The sequence below is a fragment of the Haliotis asinina genome, chromosome 2, assembly GCF_037392515.1.
Source record: "Haliotis asinina isolate JCU_RB_2024 chromosome 2, JCU_Hal_asi_v2, whole genome shotgun sequence".
NCBI classification, from domain to species: domain Eukaryota; kingdom Metazoa; phylum Mollusca; class Gastropoda; order Lepetellida; family Haliotidae; genus Haliotis; species Haliotis asinina.
Window position 1 is genome coordinate 19,256,975 of NC_090281.1, and position 22,112 is coordinate 19,279,086.

A 22,112-nucleotide genomic window follows, 5' to 3' on the forward strand; every position below is an offset into this window, starting at 1 on the left:
ATAATCCATTAATTCAATTTATGCACAGACTCAGCAGTCACGTGATGGAGGAATTAGCTGTGAAACGTCCTGTAAAAAAATAAAAAGTCCTTTAAAAAAGCGTAATGTTGATATATGACAGATGAAATATGAGTGAGTTTAGTTTTACGCCGCACCCAGTAATCTTCCAGCTATATGAAGGCGGTCTGTAAATAATAGTCTGGGCCAGACAGAAAAGGGCTTTTGTTCCAATTTTCTTCGATCAACCTAACACAAAATATTTATTTTGTATAACAAACACACAGGATGGGTTAGGCCTACCGCAGGTTACACGCGAGCAGGTATATAACATAATAATATGTTCCGTGGTGTTTTCGCAATACGTCAGAACGTACATTCTTATATGTGATAGTTCCAGGACACTGTCTGCGACTGGTCTGACCCGCCGTTCGTTATGTACAGGTCGACTCGCCATCTCACAGCTGCATACAAACCTCTCTCTTCCCAAACACTTCAACATACAACTACCAAACATAAACAACTTCCATGCGGAGCTCTTCAATCAGTTGATTTAAGGGAGAAAGTTGCTCGCCTGCTTAGTGCGAAGATCCCGAACCGAATCGAATAGCACAATAGTCCTCTTCAGGCACCCAAAAACCTCCGACGTGACACCACTTTCACGTGCAACTCAACCTGCTGCGTCACTCAAACCTTTACCGTATTTACCCCAAACAAATTCATTTATGTTCCAATTCTCTCCGATCAACCGATCATGAAATATTTTGCATAACAAACATGCAGCATGGGTTATGTCTACCGCAGCTCGAAATTAAAACAGGTCGATGTGTTCTCGCATTTTCTTCTTACAAACCCAACAACCATGTAACACTCAACAATTCTTTTACATTATCTTTGACACAGCCGTCTTTTGTGTGTGTGTTTTTTTCAGAGGTCCAACGGCCATGTCGTTTGAACAGACGATCTGATACACTTGCGCTGGTAGTAGTAGCTCCGCCAGAACGAAAACTATGCAGACCAATTTTCTTAACATCTTCCCCTATAGACCCGTGAAGGTCCGGGGTAGAACAGGCCTTCAGCAACCAATGCTTGCCAAAAAAAGCGACTTGCTTGTCACATGAGGCGACTAAGGGGACCTGGTGGTCAGGCTTGCTGACTTGGTTGACACATGCCATCGGTTTCCAGTTGCACAGATTGATGCTCATGCTGTTGACCAGTTGATTGCCTAGTTCAGACTCGATTATTTAGAGACCGCTGTCATGTAGCTAGAATATTGCTGAGTGTGGCGTAAAACTAGACTACTTCCCCTACAAGTCTGAATTTTTCAATAAATATCTCTGGCTCTGGAGGATGAAATATGAGCCTCTCTCCTCAGTGTGGCATCCACGTTTCTGGCAAAAACTTAACTTTCTAAATAGGTATTCCTGAGAATGTTCACAAATTCCAGCTGTCACTATGCAACAACGTAGCACAGAAACAGGACAGATCGGATCCAGGGGCTAAAATCAAAACATTTATCATTTCTATATACGTCAGTCTGGCTTTTTTAATGTGAAAATGCGCATGTATCGTTTATGGAAAGTTACATCTGACCTTCTTATACTAACAATTTCAATCTGAAAAAAAACTGCATACGAAATATGTGACGCTGCTAGAAACCTTAAGTCTAACAGTGAACAATCGTTACCAAACTCACACACAACCTTACGCAGTATATTAGTGTCAATGGGCTCTTTCTTCTGTAATGTCTTCTCATAACTGCTTCTCTGATGTTCTTGATAAGATTCCGGCACGGATCTTGCAAACCCGCCATTCTGTGAGCCCAGCTTATACCTTATATAGCTTCAACTACAGCCGGTGAATGTCTACCTTGTTGAATAATTAAGGAAAGTAAGACAATCCGACATGAAAATGATTTCCTCACTTCAGCAAACATTGATGGCCACTTACGCCATAATTTAAAAGCTCTTTTGTATTTGTGAAGTGTGAACGTTGCTTTTGATTTGCAAACAATGAGGCATTTTCCTTTGACAGATTGATTAAATCTTCATGGACCAAAGATTCCTGCTGCTTCCATATGCCAACCGAAAACAAATCTGAAAAATTCAACAAAGAGGTAATTCTCTTGGCAGTAATAATACGCCCACTGGATTTATCAAATAGGCCTTTCTTGCTGCCACTTGTAATGGAATGTTAGCGCTAAGCTGTATCATATCTGCAATAAAGTGTATATAGGTTCGTCCTTCGAAAACCACATTAGCCAATACGGGGCAGAAGTCCACATAGGAACAATTAGAGTTGTTTGTGCTTTGCAATTCAAAACAAACCGAAAAGTCGTGGGTATAAGGTTTACCGGGGGCACAGCCCAGTTATCTCTCGTCTACTGCTGTGTGAACGCGTCTACCGTTTCTGTATCAGGAACCCAAACTCTGGAATTGAACATCACTAACTTGGTGTTATTGTGATTTGCAAAACGGTCAATGGAATGCGGGCCCCACCTTTTATCCAGGAATCTATACCAAATCAGTTATATTCCAGTCATCAGACTTTTAAAACCTGCTCAAAGCATTAGCCTCCACGTTCTCCGATCTTGGAATCCAGGCGAACTTTAAACTTATTCTGTGAAGACTAGCTGTAACAGACTAACATAGCCGGTTTTTGTAAGTGTTTCGAAATTTCCGCATGAAGCAATATAACAGCAAGGTTTACTGTCTGTGAACCATTTCACACATTTGCCGCTCAACAGATTTACAAAAGCATTCAAAGTTAATTCGCCAACCTTCATTTCCCTCCAAGCTGAACTTAATGCAGGATGTTCCGAGTCCCACGTACTCTGAAAAACATGCTCAGAGTTTGCAGTATGACTTTCACAACCGATATCACTTGCGCCAGGAAAACATCAATCATAGGCATATAACTCATTGTCAACAATCTTGGCTTTAAGGACTGAAAATTGTCTCTCCAGACGAAAGGGCTGGTTCTGCATAAGGTATAAACTCGATGGGTTAACATTAACATCATGGCTAGGAGAAGACAGTAGCGGACACATTCTGATGCTTTCCTCAGGGTCTAAAGGAGGGAGCATAACATTTGCGCAAAGCTTTCGTCTCCGCTTTCTCTAACCCACACTGTTCCTCTGAACCTGAAGTAATTTCACACATTCTGGATCACTCATTTTAATGCTTTTGTCCCAAGATGGCGCCTTCTGAATCTGTACATGCATCTGCCTAGAAAGCAGACGACATGCATCATCAAATACTGGAGTCAACGATATAGCATCTTGCCTGTCAAACTCGCCAAAGGTCTCTCTGAAAGTCTAGGTAAAGCAGCAACGCCTTCAAAAGTACATCTTGTATCTTCTACGAAACGCAATTACACCTTGATCTATATCCCAAATAAATCCCAACCATTCCAATTTTGTTTTGGGAACCCACACTGATTTGTCACCATTATGTACAAAAAAAAATTATGCAATGTACCCTTTACCATATCAGAATGCTGAAAATGTTGAGTCATCGTATCCAAAACCATCAAAATATACCACAATGTTGACTGAATGTTTCCTCCAGTGCTTAACTAGAGACCGTAAACGCTTTGTAAAAATGTACGGGGCAGTAGAGGCCAAAAGGCAGTGCTATAAAGCAGAAATATTTTACAAAAACATTCAGCTTCCAAGCAAAACCCCCAAACTGCTACTGGGTGAATATCAGTTGATGGTAACATGATTTTAAATCGAATGCAAACATGAAACCAGTCTCTTTGACAACATCTAAGGCGGTTTTATAACTTTCAAAGACAATCTTTTCCGTCCACACAAGCTGATTTACAAATCTCAAGTCTAGAATGAGTCTTTTTTCCTGAGCCTTGTATGGAAACCGATGGAGAACTGACAACATGGGGTGAAATGTTTAACTAAATGATACTGAATGGCATCAGCAACGAACTCTGCATTCTCGATAGTCGATAGATTATTCTTAGCAAAATGTTTAGCCGGACTTTCTATAACAGGACCGATGCAAACATCACAAATAGTATCAGTGACAAACTTTGGAGCACCGATGCCAACCCCAAACAATAAATGCCTCTTTAGTGTACCTTTGACAATAGCTGAAAGTCTGGATTCGAACTCATACGTTCTGAACTCTTGCAAACAAGCCGAGGCTATTTTTAGCAAAATGACCGTCAATGTCTGACAGTGTACTATTTCGACCAACTGGTCCACTTCCTTGCACTTGACTGTTCCTTTGTCCAAACTGAATCTGTTTTGATCATGTGCCAGTGTAGGGTTCGACAAACTTGTAAGAGGATCTGACGAAGCCCTACTTCTTGAGTGTTTCTGTAGTCTGCTCACGTCGGTTGACCTTGCTGTCTGGGCTGCTCGTTGTGAAGCTGCATGAGTTCAAGACCCCCTCCAGTGCCCAAATCTACCGCAGTAGAAATATCGTTGGTTAGGGGAAGGGCTTCGTTTGAAAGAACGAAAGGGTGGGTTCTGCATAGGGTATAAACTTGATGGGTTAACGTTCACATCATTGCTAGAAGACACGGTAGCTGACGCATTCTGATACTGTCCTCTGGGTCCAAAGGAGTGGTTCTCTATATGGGCTCCCTGCTAATAAATTTATTTAGTTTTGTTGCGCTTGTGAATGTCAGCAGAAAGTAATTGCAGAGACTCTAAACCCTCTGTTTTAATGATTCTGAAGGATGTATCTATCTTCTCCAAAAGACCAAAACTTAACTTGTACTGTAGGGGATTCCTTTGAACCGGAAAAGGGAATTTCAGAATCCTTATAACATCTTTTAAATGCAGATATTGATCTTTGTTCCGCCTCTTCAATAATCCCTCGTTGAAAAGTTATTAATTTCAGATCCACATAGTCTTTAAACAACTGAAATGTTCCATATCCTTCTACTCTGTCCTTTTGTGTTCCAATTGGTTGTTTGTCCGATTCTTGGGGGCTAGAAGGATGAAATACTGCCTGCTGATCCATTACGAAACACGTAATGGAGAAAGCTGCTCACCTGCACAATGGAAAGATTTCGAATGATAGTATATTCCTCTTCAGACGCCAAGAAACCTCTCTCACGTGACTTCGTAACACCACTTTCACGTGTAACTCAACTTGCTGCGTTAGTCAAACCGTTTACCGTATTTATCCCAAATAAATTCATTCACTCACTGAACCCATGCGGGAGTAACCGTGACTAGCGAACGCTGTAACCACTAAGCTACCATACAGCCCCTGCGCATACAGAGCTATGCACAATGCAATGATAATTCGTCAATGGCTTTCCATTTTCCTATTTATCTGAATTTTTGAAATTTAAATAACTTAAGTGGATTTACAGTGTATTGTTTATGATACTCCATCTGCCTAACGATAAACATTATACATGTAAATTAGATGAGTTAGATTAAATAGTTGATTTAGCAGTGCTTGTAGACTAAGATTTGACATTATGTTATGACATTACCTTTTCCCAAAGGTGTACAAAGTATAATTAAAACACGTTTTCTTTCAGACTATTCATCTCTGAAGTGAAACAGTTTCAATAAGCATTGTACATGCTTCTTCATAAAGATGATAATCAGCCATCCCCTCAGCCATAAATCTTAAAACAGTCCAGACTCAAAAATAGACTCAAGTCCGTTCTATGTAAACAAATGTTACAAGGCACCTGCTTATGAAGTGACAGATGAATCTCTTCATCCATCAGTGAATGGGTACCCTGTAGGAGGGCTGGGTCATGTGCCTTCTGATACTCATGGGTAGAAAATCTACCCTTATTGTAGGGTATCTGCATTGGGTGTCCATGTTCAAAGGAACAGTGTGTTCAGGTTCAAGGCTTTGTGTGGGGCAGTGGGTTAGCCTTGTGGTTAAAGCATTTGCTCGTCATGCGGAATACCCAGGTTCGATTCCTCACATGGGTACAATGTGTGAAGCCCATTTCAGCTGTCCCTTGCCGTGATATTGCTGGTACATTGCTAGAAGCAGCGCAAAACTCACTCAGTCCAGGGTTTTGATGAGTGATAATATCATTTTGTATTTGGGCTGATGGTCATGACCACTGGATTCTTTGGTCCAGATGTGATCATGAACAGAGTTCTGTCATGTAGCTGGATCATTGCTTAATAGATAAACAAAATCAACATGCTTACCCTCAAATGTTCACACCCACACATGCCAAAATGAAAGAAAGTTTGAAGATATTGAGAAAGCTGGGAGTGTTCGTTTCCAATGACAAAGCAAGACATTTTTATCTAGACACACTGTTTATTGTCGTGTCAAGTTCATGATAGGTTCAATCTTGTCAAATAATCATACAGTCATGAGCAAGACACTTCTCTTCTCCAAAAATTTACACACAACGTTTTATTTACATTCAGAAAACCAGACAGGTACAACACATTGAACCAGTAACCTCTGTGGGCTGACCTACCTAATCCTTTCTTGGACATCAGATGGCATGTTTGGGATACAATACCAGCTAGTATTCAATGGACGTCTTGGATACTTTTTGGAGATGCATATATTCAATTTTTTAATCAATAATTGAAGAATAAAAAAAGGAAGATAACTCTGTAAGAAAATAAGAGTGAGTGAGTTACTTGAGTTTGACACTGCTTAGACTAGTATTCCAGTAATATGGTTTACCACCTCCAGTAATGCTGTTTTCATGTATCCCTTTGGTGAATCCCATAGCAAAGTTGTGGTGCCCACAAACCAAGAAACTGGCTTGTTCAAGGGACATTATTATGTGTAGCTTAATGGATGATCTGTAAAACAAGACATTATGAAGTGAGTAATGTCTTAGTAACACTTCCTTTCTTAAAAATAATGGAACTGAGGCTCTGGAGGGCCTGAGGTACATTATTTTTAAGAAAAGTAGTTATGAGTATATTACCCTATTTAAATTACATTCAAAGTATAGGAAACATTTCTGTTATCAAAATTAAATGTCAAAATGACAAAATGAAGTCTTTAATTTGAAACTGGGACACATCACTCCATTCCTGAAAAGTACTGGAACGAGCACACAATGGAATGATGCCACAAATTTACTTTAATTTCAAGGTATCCACAATATCAAGAAATCAATCACATTTTGTGTGCAAAAACCTGTTGTATGATTAACAACTGGTTATATTAGTACCTTAATGTTATTCCCTAACAAACTGCTTAATGGCTGTGTGCTAATATGTACCATTACTTGATTTTCTGAGAAAATAATATGCAGGGCTTGTCAAGTCATTTGTACAGTTTTCTGTTATTCATTGAAAAACCGAGTTTAGTTTTACTACATCTATATGGTGGCGGTTTGTACATAATTGAGTCTGGTCCAGACAATCAGGTGATTGACATCATGAGCATATATCAATTGGGAAAAGATGACATGTGTCAGCAAGCCTGACCACCCTATCCCATTAGTTGCCTCTAATGACTAGCATGGGTTACCAAAGACCAATCCTAACCCAGGTCTTCATGGGTGCACAGTTTTGTGTGTTAATAGTGACATAAGAAATCTATTATTGTAGAGGTGTTACTGGTAGTTTAATTATCTTTTTGTGGTCACAAGTGGTTTGCACACCTAACAATATATTGCAGCTTTAGTGAGTGAGCCAGTTAGTGAAGTGGGTGAGTTTAGTTTTGCATTGCACTCAGCAATATTCCACCTATATGGTGCCGGTCTGTACATAATTGAGTCTGGACCAGACAATCCAGTGATCAACAGCATGAACATTGATCTGCACAATTGGGAATCGATGACATGTGTCAACCAATCACGTTAGTCGCCTCTTACAACAAGCATTGTCGCCTTTATGGCAAGCATGGGTTGCTACCCCGGACCTTCACGGGTCTATTGTAGCTTTATGATCACTTTACTTTTAACCTTTTTAATCCATACATGCTGAAATATGTTAAAGTAGGATCTCTGATATCTTTCTAAGAGGACGAAGCTGAATAGTTTACGAATAATAGTCTGCTGCATGTCCTGGAATGGGGACTCTATAATTCTGATAAAAATACTGAAACATATATCACATGTGGCGTGTCCACCAAGCAGTGAATGGGTACCCGGTGGAATGAGATCTTCATGTCACAACAAATATTGAAATGGTTCATAATGCAGTTTGGGTTATATACTTCCCAGGGAGAAGAGATGAAGTCTGAGTACAAAGTCATCCAAACATCAAGGTAATATTTCAGTTAAGCCATGACCAATCACTTAGAATGACTATACAAAAATCTTAATTTTAAATCTTATCATCTGAGCATTTCAATTAACGCTATGTAGTATTTACCATGCCCGGTTTAGACATTCTCTGAGTCAAAACTGGGTCAATAGGCCACTTGCTACAGACAGTTGTCAAGATTGGATAAAATTTACCACAATGAGGGGTATATTTGAGTATTCAAATCTCAACATGCTAATCCTCCTCAGATCACTATCAGTCACTTTCATCAGTGACAACTTGAACAGTCCTGATGCAAAGCAATGATTATCACATTCAACAAATATAAGGAACAGAATTCTATAAACACACATGTTAAAAAAAAATAGTTATGAAAAATATTTTCTAAATTTATTATAGGTGCTACATGTTTATGAAAAAAGATATGAATTCTGAGAAATATGACAGCAATATATACACTATAAAAACAGATAAGGAAAGATGACAGAAAACACGCTGTTATCTCCCCTTGTGCACACACTGTTTTATGTAAAACATAGGAAATAAATATTGTCACATGATAACAATTGATTTTCTCCTAGTCTATGCCTGTCATCAGTCGTGAGGGGACCATGGTTTGTGGAAGAAATTATGTGCCAACGGTGTACAGTGAGTTGAGTCGAAATCCTCCATGTACTTGGAAGCCTGAAACATTGCACACAGTCATGAATGGTTAGCAGAAACGTACAGTGATAATACATAGGTTAGGATACAGAGAGAATACAACACAGGTTCTCATTAGATGTGAGTTTTACCAAGCAAGCAAACTTCACATTGTGTCTGACAAAGTGAGAGCGAGGTCAAATTTGAGTGCATGTGGTTCATAAAATTGGTATCCAACAAGAATGAGTGTCATATCTTATACATAAATCTTTCATGCATTGTGAAATCCACCACCCTCAACATTACATTCAAATGTCGCTCAACGGACACCGCAAAACAGTATCATTAATGTTAATGTACATCGCCTATTCCCTTGTACCGGTTAATCGAGTCAATGAATTGTTGTTTGTGCAACAACACAAACTGTTGTATGGTTACCAAAACACATCACAAACACTTCAAAGGTTCAGACGCAGATTTTTGCTACATCTCTCATAAATACATACAACCAATCTGTAGCGTTGTAGCCATGTGAAGTCAGCTTTCATATGCTAGCTACAAAACAAACCCACGCATAAGGCAAGCTCCTGTATAAACCTTAAACCTGCTAATTCATAAACATTTTCTACAGATATCATCACTTTCACTACCCTAATATTTGACACAGAAAACGGTTTAGTCCTCCAGTGTAATCAATAAACAGTCTGTTTCCTGCAAGAGGGAGTGAATAATGAGACCATTTAACACTGATTCTGAACAGAATTTCTAACAAAACAAAAAACATAATCAAATGTGCATTCATAGCTTTCGGTTGTGGGAGCCGAACCAATTCACTCTTATCAGAGGGGTACACAAAGTCCCTGGTCTAGACTACTAGATATCCAACATCCATTTTTGTGGAAGTCACAGTCGCTAAGATGGCCAACTTTGTCTGCTGAAAATAATACCTGCCAATCTCTGAGGATGTGGGATTCGAATTCTGGATGGACTCAACCCAACAAAAATACTTGAACTGCACTTTACTCAGAAAGCATAATCTCAAATATAACATGCACAACAATAACTTACCAAGAATAAAACTAATTGATTTTTCTTCACTTGATCAAAATCTTCTCCTGAAAAGATAAAACATAACACTATAATCCCCAAAGGGACATAAACAAAATAGAAAATCATTTTAGACCAATTCCGTTAAATCTAAAATGTAGTATTACAGCAGAATTGGGTAATAATGCCATGAAATTATACAATGTTTGACATGGAATTCCTCTGCGACTGTGTTACCAAGACAGCTTTGTCTTGATGTTCCTTCAAATTTCCCATTTGTGTAAGGATGACAAAGTCCATTTGGAGGAAATTCCTCGAAACTTAAATTTGGAGAAATCAGACATGTTACATGGCAACAACCAGCCTTATTTGCACATTCTGGATGTCTGATATGTTCAGATTGACAAGCATGGACAAAATGTGTCTGATTTTTCAAACCTCAATCCAATTTTAAGTCTGTGACCTAAAATGAATATTATGCAATATGTTTTTACAGTGTTCATTTACATCTCTTTGGAAGTCTAGCCTGGTTTGAAAACTCGCTCACTTTTAACACTTACAGCACCCATAAACCTCTTAAATCAGGAGATTTGACACAGTATACCCAATTAAATGTCAAGATCTCATCAATACGAACATATCTGATTTGATTATTGATCATTTCTCAAATTATTTGATGGGTTACTCTGTGTTGTGTCTTTATCCAACCTGGACTTCGTTTAACCTATGTTTACTTTTAAGTTCCAATGAATATTCAAGTAAGAGTCCTGAAAATTAGACACTGCACCCTGCCTGTTTCTCTTTGGTCAAGAACATGTACTTAAAAAATGTTGGAATACTCCCCAGAACAGAGGCTGTTGTCTGCAGAGCTTGAAATACTTTAATTTGCCAGCTGGCCATCAGGGCCCACAGGTTTAAAATCTACAGGCCTTGAAATCTGCACGCCCATTTTGTTAAGAAAATAAAAACAAAACAACACTGTACACTGAGTGTTTCTACAAAATCAATTAGTGAAGCCTATGGCATACAGAGAAGTTATTATCTGTTACAGATTGGTGTTGACATTCCTATATGCAAAGTGCTGAAATACCAGAAAGTAAAAAGTCATTGTAACATGAAGGAACATGGATGATTCCCAGACAATAATAGAGCAAACAAATTATGCAAAAGATTATAGTTGATAAAAAATGACATAATTTACTGATGGTGACATAATTTACTGATGGAAACAGGGGCCTGCAAATGTTTTGAAACTGCTGGCCTGATAGAATGGCAACTGACGCTGGGCCTCTGGGCTGGCAATTATTTCGAACACTGCTTGTGTGTGGAACTGTTCAGAAGTTTTCCCTGAATGTGTTAAACCATATCAGTTACCGGCACTTATGAAAGGCGAGGAGAACCTACTCACCTAAATGACAAGGAAAGGAATGTGAGTTCTCCTCTGTGTAAGATCGTATCGTGGCTAAACACCAGTCAGCATCAACATTGTACTCCGACCACATCACAGCTGAAGTAAACAATACACACAGATACATACATGCTGGACACAGGTCAGTGTTGATGCTTGGTTGTGGATCAATGTTTGATTCCATGTGTTCATCCATGAGCAGTACCAGTTATGATTCATTAGTTTGTACCCGTGAAGATCAGGGTTAGAATTGATTTTCAGTAACCCATGCTTGTTGTATGAGGGGAGTAACGGGATCAGGTGGTCAGACTCACTGACTTGGATGGCACATGTCATCGGTTCCCAGTCACCTAGATTGTGCTCATGCTGTTGATCACACGACTGTCTAGTCCAACCTCGATTATTTACAGACAGCTGGAATATTGCTGAGTGCCGCGTAAAACTCACTCACTCACTGCATACATCATCCATATGATCGAGTCAGATCACATTGTACATTTTGCTGAAAATTACAACCAGTAGATTAATCTACCCCACCATATGGATGGAATATGGCACAAAACTAAACTCACTCAATGACTTGATTGGTTTGTTGTAGTGTCCAGCTGCATGGCGGCAGTCTGTAATTAATCAAATCTGGACCTGGCAATCCAGTGATCAAAAGCATGAGCATCAATCTACTCAACAGGGAAACAATGACATGTGTCAACCAAGGCAGCGGGGCTGACCACCTGATCCTGTTAGTCACTTGTTACGTCAAACAGTTCAACATGTGACAAATCACTGACTTACCTTGCTCGGCTCTCTCTTTTGACAGCCACATTTCAAGCACAGCTGCTGTACTTGCATCAACTATTTTTGGATATCTGGAAAATAGTTTCAAAGGAGCAAATAAGCATGCTGAGTGAGCAACTGGAGTTAAAAGAGTGTAACAGTGTTAGCTTTATGTCGCTTTTAGCAATATTTTGGCAACATCACACATTTTACCCTTGTAAGAATAGAACCCAGGTCTTCGGCATGATGAAACGTTTTAACCACTAGGCTACCACACCAAACTAACCAGCTGTCATGTACCTAAAAAATCCATCCAGCAGAATATTTCAATTTGCAAATAATATCTACCACACAGGAGTTTAATGAACATGGACTTGGCCTCCTGTTTAAAGTATATAGGACTGACAAATCCATATTTACAAATATGTACAAATATCTAGGTTGTTTGTATATCTGTAATTATACATGAAGACAATGTCTGAATTGTTAATTACCGACTCACTTATACTGCAATAGTTTGGCAAGAAACATGACCAACTTACCTATACTGCAATAGTTTGGCAAGAAGCATGTTCCCACGGTTACTTCGAACCTGCGGAGGAAGGCCAGGATTTACCCTGTAAGAAACCCAACAAACAGTCTGTGACAACTGTCATATGTCATGTCTCCATGCAAAGTTTCCATTGTGTGCCAGATGTTACGTTCATTTAAACAGTTTTTCACATGAAAAAATACTTGTCAGAAGAATACAAGATATGCAACAAGTGGCAAGACATTCACTGTAGTGGTTAAAGTCATGGCTTCTGAAATCATAAATCATTACATTTGAAAGAAAAAACAATTCCTTTAATTTTGTAACGATAATTCTGTGTGCAACTGAACCAGTATGCAAACAAAACTGAACCAATATGCAAACAAAACTGAGCCTATGCATTAACAAAGCTGAATCTATGCATTCACAAAAAGGATTCGAATTTAGAACATTACTCTGTAGTGATTATTTCATCCTTAGATCTTCGTATCAACAGGACTTGTCCTGGGAATCTGCAGACATAAACAAAAACAATTAAAACATATCAGGGTTTGTCACAAAACAACCACTATTCACATCAAATGTGAACACTACGAAAAGGACAGATCAGACTAAACCAAGAGCTTGAGAGTCACTAAACATTTCACTTGACTGTATAGATGCATGCACATTTTAATAATCTACCATAAATACAATAATCCCAAGAGGCCTGCCGCTATGTCTGTCTAAGTCCCTTTAGTGCTCTGGATTCTATTGGACAGAGCAACTTTAGTGCTAAGACTACCTTCAATCTATATTAAGACATGGGAGATATGGTCATCTTAGCGCTAAGACTACCTTCACTGTATATTAAGGTATGGAGATATGGTCACCTCAGTGCGAAGACCACCTTCACTCTATATTAAGGTATGGGAGACATGGTCATCTTAGCGCTAAGACTACCTTCACTCTATATTAAGGTATGGGAGATATGGTCACCTCAGTGCTAAGACTACCTTCACTCTATATTAAGGTATGGGAGATATGGTCATCTTAGCGCGAAGACTACCTTCACTCTATATTAAGGTATGGGAGATATGGTCACCTCAGTGCGAAGACCACCTTCACTCTATATTAAGGTATGGGAGATATGGTCATCTTAGCGCTAAGACTGCCTTCACTCTATATTAAGGTATGGGAGATATGGTCACCTCAGTGCGAAGACCACCTTCACTCTATATTAAGGTATGGGAGATATGGTCATCTTAGTGCGAAGACCACCTTCACTCTATATTAAGGTATGGGAGATGTGGTCATCTTAGCGCTAAGACCACCTTCACTGTATATTAAGATATGGGAGATATGGTCATATTAGTGCGAAGACTACCTTCACTCTATATTAAGGTATGGGAGATATGGTCATCTTAGTGCGAAGACTACCTTCAATCTATATTAAGGTATGGGAGATATGGTCATCTTAGCGCTAAGACTACCTTCACTCTATATTAAGGTATGGGAGATATGGTCATCTTAGTGCGAAGACTACCTTCACTGTATATTAAGGTATGGAGATATGGTCATCTTAGTGCGAAGACTACCTTCACTCTATATTAAGGTATTGGAGATATGGTCACCTCAGTGCGAAGACCACCTTCACTCTATATTAAGGTATGGGAGATATGGTCATCTTAGTGCGAAGACTACCATCACTCTATATTAAGATATGGTCATCTCAGTGCTAAGACTACCCTCACTCTATATTAAGATATGGTCATCTCAGTGTGAAGACTACCTTCACTCTATATTAAGGTATGGGAGATATGGTCACCTCAGTGCTAAGACTACCTTCACTCTATATTAAGGTATGGGAGATATGGTCATCTCAATGCGAAGACTACCTTCACTCTATATTAAGGTATGGGAGATATGGTCACCTCAGTGCGAAGACCACCTTCACTCTATATTAAGGTATGGGAGATATGGTCATCTTAGCGCTAAGACTACCTTCACTCTATATTAAGGTATGGGATATATGATCACCTCAGTGCTAAGACCACCTTCACTCTATATGAAGATATGGGAGATATGGTCATCTTAACGCTAAGATCGCTTTGTACATCAGCACTCTGAGTCTAGATTTTCGAAGTTCACTCAGCACTAAGATAGTGGTAAGTGTCATGCATTAACAGTAAGTTATGACGATTTTAGCACTAAAAGAGCTTCGAAAACCTAGTTCCTGGACACCAGGGTTTGAAGACAATTTTAATATTGACAATAGAAATGACCTGGATGGGACCTGTCTACTTACTTGACAACCTGCTCTGCTATGTTCAGGTCCATGTAGTTCCGTAGAGCAAATGTTACTATGCTCTCTGAAAATAACATTATACAGAGTTACTAACCATATCAGTATAAGATTAGGTGAAACACAAATGATTTATAATTTTTCCACACACTCTACAAAACTGCCCTGGCATAGGGCTCGATTTAAGACTTGGGACTTGCACCTGAAATTGCAAAATGCAAGCTCATATTCATGCCACCTTGCAACCATGTTAATATGCTGTTCAAAGACTGAAGACTTCAGCTGAGATCCGAAACTGGCATGGATCCCTGAATCATATGACTCTGTTGGGCTCGTCTGAAATAATGTTCAGTCGGTAGAGGGCTTGAGAGTCTGTTTAATGTACTTTTGCATTAATTCATTTGAACATTTGCATTTTATGCTGTAATCTAAATGCATAATTAGTTTTGGAATAAATTATATGGCAACTTCCCTAACTGCTGATAGTTAGCATAACTGAAAGAAATGCATCATTTATTTTTAGAGAAGTGTGGTGTAAAATAGTGCTTTAAATCAAGACCTTTGTCATAACAACATAAACAAGCATTGCCACGAAGGTGACATAATCCCCCGCTGGACATTATCAAATCATACTTTGTGCTGAAACCTTCAAAGTTCAGTGTGACCTTGGAAATGATGTGAAGGTCACCAAAATCAACTGGGCCCTATGCCATCCCTAGATAAAGCTTGGTGTCAAATATGAAAACAAATCCAGCCACCAGTTCTTGAGATATCTCAGTGACAAGGGTAAAATGTTCAAGTCGCCCTGTGGCCTTGAAATGAAGGACAAGGTCACCAAACCTGACCAGCACCTTTCTCATACTGTGATGAACCTAGATACCACATATCAAAAGAATGTTGGCAACCGTTCTTTACTAATTCCATTTTGTACAGACAGACGGATGTACGTTTGTATGGACAGATGGAGCCTAGGATCCTAATACTATATTCCCTAAATGCGCAGCAGGGGATAATAATAACTCAGATGATATGATGCTGGAGTTGCCAGCTTCAGGATATAGCTTAAGTCTTCAAGGACATGTTGCTAGTATAGAGATTATTATAGACTCATTTTGGGCCTGCGAGAATGACAGTGGTGTGCAAATCAAAACACTTCTTAAGGTTATGTCGAGTCTGTTTTAATGTAATGAGATCTACTCACACACACACAAATTCAACTATCAATGAATGGCTACAGTTCAAATTTTCTTACTTAATACTTCTGGCATCTTAGAAACAGCAAGAGGGACAATGTCATCGAATGTTGCATCTAATACCTGAAATAGTAAGGAAATAACTACAGGTAATATTTATCAGGTAAACTTTGGAAAACACATGCCACAGATATACATAAGTTTGAATCAAGCAAAATGAATAGTTATAAGCCCTTGGTCTAGATTTTCAAATCTCTCTTAGTGTTAAGATGGTCCTAAGTTAATGATAATGTATGGCAATTACAACTGTCTTACCGCTAAGAGAGTTTGGAAAATCTAGGCCTTGTGATACAAAACTAAAAATACCCTCCTGTTTCACAAACTTTAGTAAAAGCCCTGGTCAGCATACCATGTATCCAAACCCTAGGCATTGCATTCTTGTCAACTCTTCCTCATGTCCGAGAATGTCTGGATTAGAATATTGGCCTTCAGTAACCATTGCTTGTTGTAAGACTAATGGGATTGGATGGTCATGCTCGCTGACTTGGTTGACATGTCATCAGTTCCCAACTACGTAGATCGATGCTCATGCTGTGGATCACAGGAGTGTCTGCTCCAGACTTGATTATTTACTGACTGCAGCCATATAGCTGGAATATTGCTGAGTGCAGGGTAAAACTGAACTCACTCACTCACTGGGGCCCTTTAGTGCTCAAGAATGTACTGAGCATTGCCATGGTTGCATAAGAATACTCTTCATTTCAGAACAGGAGTCCACCTCCATCACTATGCCCCAAAATGGTGTATCCATAGCAACACAGCATGACAACACATTTCAGGAGCAACCTACCATGTATTTAATGTCAGGATAGTTCATGGCAGCCCAACTAGCAGAGTACCCGCCGATAGACCAGGCAAATATGATGATGTTCTGTGGTTGAAATCCCAGCTTGTGAATGGCATACTGCATGACGGCATCAATGGCGTTCTGTTCCTGGTCAGGGAATGGAATTCCCTGTAAACACAAGAAACAAACTGATCATATCAAGTCTCATGGTTGTACCATACAAAGTCTCCAATTTGTACAATACAACACTTCACTAACATTAATAATATATTAAAATCTAAATATTTTAGATATTTAAATACTTACCTTACCATAGGTCTTAGGCATATTACCTCAAGCTTCGCTGAACAAGATCAGACAGTTGTTGATTCACCATTCCCTTGAATGGCCACAGAAAGTCACAGAAAGTTTCAATCAGCTGAATTTTCATGAAGAGGTAATATGAACAGGTACATGCCTTATCTATAATGAAGATGTTAGTACCTGAAATGCTTTGTCATCAGATCGTCAACATAGTAAGATGTGAGTGAGCTGTCCTTCATGTGAAGTCTTCTTACAGCTGACTGGCTGTTGTGGTAGAAACTGTCATAACTATGATGCTGTCGACACCCAGAAACATGTACAACGCTGAAACAGCTGTAGAAGACCTCTTCGCCTCGGGAAGACAATCAAATGCCACTTTAGACTGTGTTTATCATGCAGCCTATCCAATGTTGAAAGGATTGTATACATCTGTAGATGACTCCCTGACAACAGAGCACTAGCAGCATTCTCCGCAGGATGTTGACTTCAAGGACCAATCACATCGTATGTCACCGGTGTAGGAGCTAACAGATCATCGTGAAATCTTATGGTGTCGGTGATTCCCCCGCTAGCAATTAAATTTTACCCGAACTTCATCACTGTTCAGCTTGTAGCAGAAAAACACGAGTGAGCATAAGTAAAGAAGACTCAGTAAAAAGCGTGCAAATTCTTCTGCCGCTTAATACTGAAGTATGTTGACTGAACTTCAGGTCTTGCATCAGTGATCTTCCACAGAAGATAACATCATGGTCATCTAATACAGGAGCTATAAAGCAAAGGCCCTGCATGGCGATCAAATGTTAGAGGGGTGAAAAAGAGCTGGTGACAAGTGTCACTTGAATTCTACCTGCCATGAGCAAAAGTTCAAAAATCCTGAGCGGCGCACCTTATCATAGTCAACACCGCATGCAAATGAGCCAGCAGGTCATGTAGCACCTTCCCTTGCCACTGGAATAAAAATGCAAAGTGGTCAATCCTTGACGAGATATCCTCCATGAGATTCTGCACAGCCACTGAGATAGCTGAAGCTAACACAGAAATAGTCTTTTATGTTCTTTCCAGCTCAGTATCTGTTGCAAGCAACAAGAGTCTAAACCCTGTAAGACCACTGGAACAAACTCAACAAACGCTTGAGGGACCCATCATGAGCAGCCCCACTGTCGGTAGGGTCTAGACTGTGAACCTTGTATTCGTACTTGCGCGACTTTGGAGCTTGATTGTTGGATTGAGTGACAACTTGCAGAAATCGGCATCCGCTGATGTTATAGCATGCGCCACCACAGAATGAGGGGGGAAGCAGAAACACTCCGGAAAGCTTAATAACACTCGGAGTCATAGTGTCAGCTGAAGGTGACGGTCAATCTGGCAGTCTGTCCGCAATCCACTCATAAATGGCAGAAGAGAGAAGGGGAGGTAGGTACCCCTGTCACCCATATCTTCCAGCTTGTCTTCACTATAATCCGAAGAGAAAAAACTGCTCTTCAGAGTCGTCCCAGGACAGGCAGTCGCTGAACGTTGAGGTACCGAAGCCGGTTGACTGTCTTCCCTAACGTTGTATGAACAATCTGGAGAATGTGAGCGACGAAGGTGAGGTGAGCGCCAGGGAGATCTAGATCTGGATTTATGAAGGCGCTTCCCACCTGTGAGGGACATAGAACGCCTCTCTTTATCTGTAGAGTGATTTGGACCTCGAGCAGCAGTGATGGCCACGACGAGGACTCCAAGACCAACAGGGCCTGGGCGAGCTGGATCGGGATGTCCTGGAACACCGGAAGCGTTTGGCTCCTACACACCGAGCACATTCTTCCGCAAGCTGGCGCTGTAAGTCTTCCTCCCAAGAGAGGGGATGAAATGAAGACACACCAGGTATGCGGTAGCCCAAGCTCTGATAGGCAGACAGTGTAGGCATCGGTGTGGTGTAGGTAGAGTCATTGACACTGGTACCGGCACTGGATCCAACAAGTTCACCCCCCTAATAGCAAGAGATGTACAGGCGCCGGCGCTTAAGACACAACAGGTGAAGCATGGGTCAGCGCTGGTATCAGGGTCGGCGCAGACATCGGCGTACATAGTGGAGACATTGGCGCTGGTCTACAGACGCTGGCGCTTAAGACACGATGGCTGAAGCAAAGTCAGCGATGGCATCGATGTTGTTGACGGGGTCAGAGCAGACAGTGGAGACATCGGTGCTTGCACCAGCGCTTGATCCAACAAGAAGATCACCGTAGCAGTAGCAGGGGAAGTACCGGCACCGGCAATGAAGACACGATGACTGAAGCAACATAGTTGGTGCTGGAACAGTAGGGGGAGGGACCGGCGACAGCAAAGTTGGGTCAGACACCAAAGTAGGCATCGGCACTGTCGTGGGTGTTGGATTGACATTAGGGAGCGTATTAGTTTCTGCACCTCAGGATGGGAGAGTGTATCCGGCCTTGATAAGTCTACGACGACGTTACTAGGTTGATGATCCGGCAACCATGTCACAGGCATTGCTGATTCTTGTTGAATATCCATCAACGAAAAATGTGATCCCAATGAAGAAGCTGGGGAGGACATGTTTCGCCAATGCTACAAGAAGCGTATCCTCCTAACTGCCAAGAAGGTCTTGAACTCGATGGTAGACAACGGTGCACAGTGAAGGCAACGGTGATCCAAAGTGCAAACAAACAACGCACAATCGGGACACCAGGGATGTGGGTCCGTAGCCGATTTCACAACTTACAAATCGTGCAAAACTGGCGAGTCAAACACTGGTGAGCACAAACACTAACCTTACAAAAGTGTAGCAAAACGCCCCTGCGTGTACAATAGGCACGCCCCATTATGCAAAACAGCTGAGCAAGACAAACAAAGATGGCTGCCCCCACACTGCTAGCAACATGTGCTATAAAAAAAACAACAAAATATGCCATAAAGAAAAAGAGACGGCTCAAATATGGAGAATAAAGGAGATGAAAGCCAAGGGACTGGCAAACTCCCCAAATACCCAAACAATCAAGAAAGAACAACGTTGGGAAACACCCACATCACAACAACAACACGAGGTGAGGCCAGGAGATGAGATGTGAGATCTAGAGAACATGAGATAATACCCAACTTTTAGTCAAGCTTGCAATGATATGAGAAGCTATCCCGAAATTTCGCATCATAATAAATAATGAAGTTGTTATCCAGATGTACTGTTTTTTTTCATGAGGATGGGGATGACAAAGAGAAAGCAAATGGTGTTTCAACACAGTTAAGACTTATGTCAGCACTTACAGAGCTTCCGCCAAATCCGGGGTGGTTCCATCCCAGTATGGAGTAGTTGAGGTCCATGGGAGTACCACAGCAGCCAATCTCATAGAAGCCAGCATTGCCCTCACAGCAGATCACCTGGAGAACACATTAGTGTGCATAAGTGACCTGCCAGTGTGTTATCTCAGATTGGAATCTCATCATCAAACTTTACAAACACAGCCTTCATTAAGGTTTAAACCTGTAGCACATGCCAAAGGCTCCCCTGATCAGCAAACTGGATGAAGCTGGTGCAGTTGACGACAATGAGTCAGTGATGGGATCAGGTTTGTTTGGATGTACATGACCTGGTCTTGCTTTGTTTGTTTGTTTGTTTGTTTGTTTAACACCACCACATCAGTAAAATTCCAGCTCTGTACATATTCAAGTCAGAACCAGACAATCCAGTGATAAGAGATATGATGGACGTGTCAACCAAGCCAGCGACTTGACTGATCCCCTTAGTCACCTCTTAGAACAAGCACGAGTTGATGAAGATAAATTTTAACCTGGCCTTAACTGAATTTGTTGTTGTTCATCAACATTTCCAAACATGGTATAGATCTCAATTCACACTGATGCAACATGTATCTTCACTCTCTGAACATTTCCAGGTAGTATATTGTGAGCATGTTGGAGAATGCAGTTATTGCATTTGTCAATGCAGCACAAAGGATGTTCAAATGTCAATCCTCAACCTACCAGGGTGTTGCCATTTCCTGACTTGACACTGCGTCGGTCCAAGAACATGGTGTCAATCTCATTGTTGTCCTCTGTTACTACCTTTGCTCGCACTCCCTTTTTCTGTAAGTACAGATGTACAAGTTTTCAAGGGGTGCTCAGTGTTACTCTGTAGCATTTGAACTCAATTTTCACCCAAGCAAAGTTTCCACTTCAGAGTCAAGAGAAATACATACCATGAAGTAAGTAAAATAACCTTCTGCCATAACACATTTAGTGTTTCCTCCAGACCACAAAAAGGGCAGGGTGAAGTTTCTACAGAAAAGGGCACCCTAGTTTGAAAAGGGCACAAACCACAATAAAAACCAAAACAAAATGATCAGATCGAGCCTCATGTATTATTAACCTACAGTCTCCTTTGCTTTTTTGTCAGGAAGCTTTTCACAACAGTTTCCACAACAGTGTTTAGGCTGATCATAAGATGCTTGTTACAGTTGCTGACTTTCAGTCTGTTCCTGTGCTCCGTCACAACTAGCAAGTACCAGGCAGGGCGCAGTAAAAAAGGGCAAGGTGCCAGAAGAAAAGCGCAGGGTGCAGCACCCTTCTAAAACCATCTGGAGGAAACACTAAAATTCAACCACACATTATCTTACTGTCCCCATGTAAGTACAGATAAAGGTTGTACAATGTTTGAAACCCAGTTCTGGTGTTCCCACTGTGAAACCAAACTCTCCCTCTCATTCCTTACAGGTTGTTCAGCTTGATCTGAATGCTAATGCATTGTGTGACTGTATCACAATTTGTCGGGTCTATTACATATATTGTGAAGCTTGACCTGAATGCTAATGCATTGTGTGACTGTATCACAATTTGTTGGGTCTATTACATATATTGTGAAGCTTGACCTGAATGCTAATGCATTGTGTGACTGTAT

At 40.5% G+C, this 22,112-nt stretch overlaps 1 protein-coding gene across 1 annotated transcript in view; it reads right to left on the reverse strand.

Annotated features, from left to right (window-relative positions):
• Window positions 1–6,249: 6,249 nt before the first annotated feature.
• Window positions 6,250–22,112, reverse strand: part of LOC137273362 (phosphatidylserine lipase ABHD16A-like) — a 31,657-nt gene continuing 15,794 nt past the window's right edge. The window contains exons 10-20 of the mRNA XM_067805976.1: window positions 21,200–21,301; window positions 20,483–20,596; window positions 16,922–17,086; window positions 16,131–16,194; window positions 14,882–14,945; window positions 13,050–13,106; window positions 12,605–12,679; window positions 12,081–12,154; window positions 11,289–11,387; window positions 9,902–9,948; window positions 6,250–8,875 (exon numbers count right to left, since the gene is read on the reverse strand). Coding sequence (XP_067662077.1) covers window positions 8,786–8,875; window positions 9,902–9,948; window positions 11,289–11,387; window positions 12,081–12,154; window positions 12,605–12,679; window positions 13,050–13,106; window positions 14,882–14,945; window positions 16,131–16,194; window positions 16,922–17,086; window positions 20,483–20,596; window positions 21,200–21,301 — 951 coding nt within the window. The 3' untranslated portion in view covers window positions 6,250–8,785. The remainder of the gene's footprint in view (window positions 8,876–9,901; window positions 9,949–11,288; window positions 11,388–12,080; window positions 12,155–12,604; window positions 12,680–13,049; window positions 13,107–14,881; window positions 14,946–16,130; window positions 16,195–16,921; window positions 17,087–20,482; window positions 20,597–21,199; window positions 21,302–22,112) is intronic.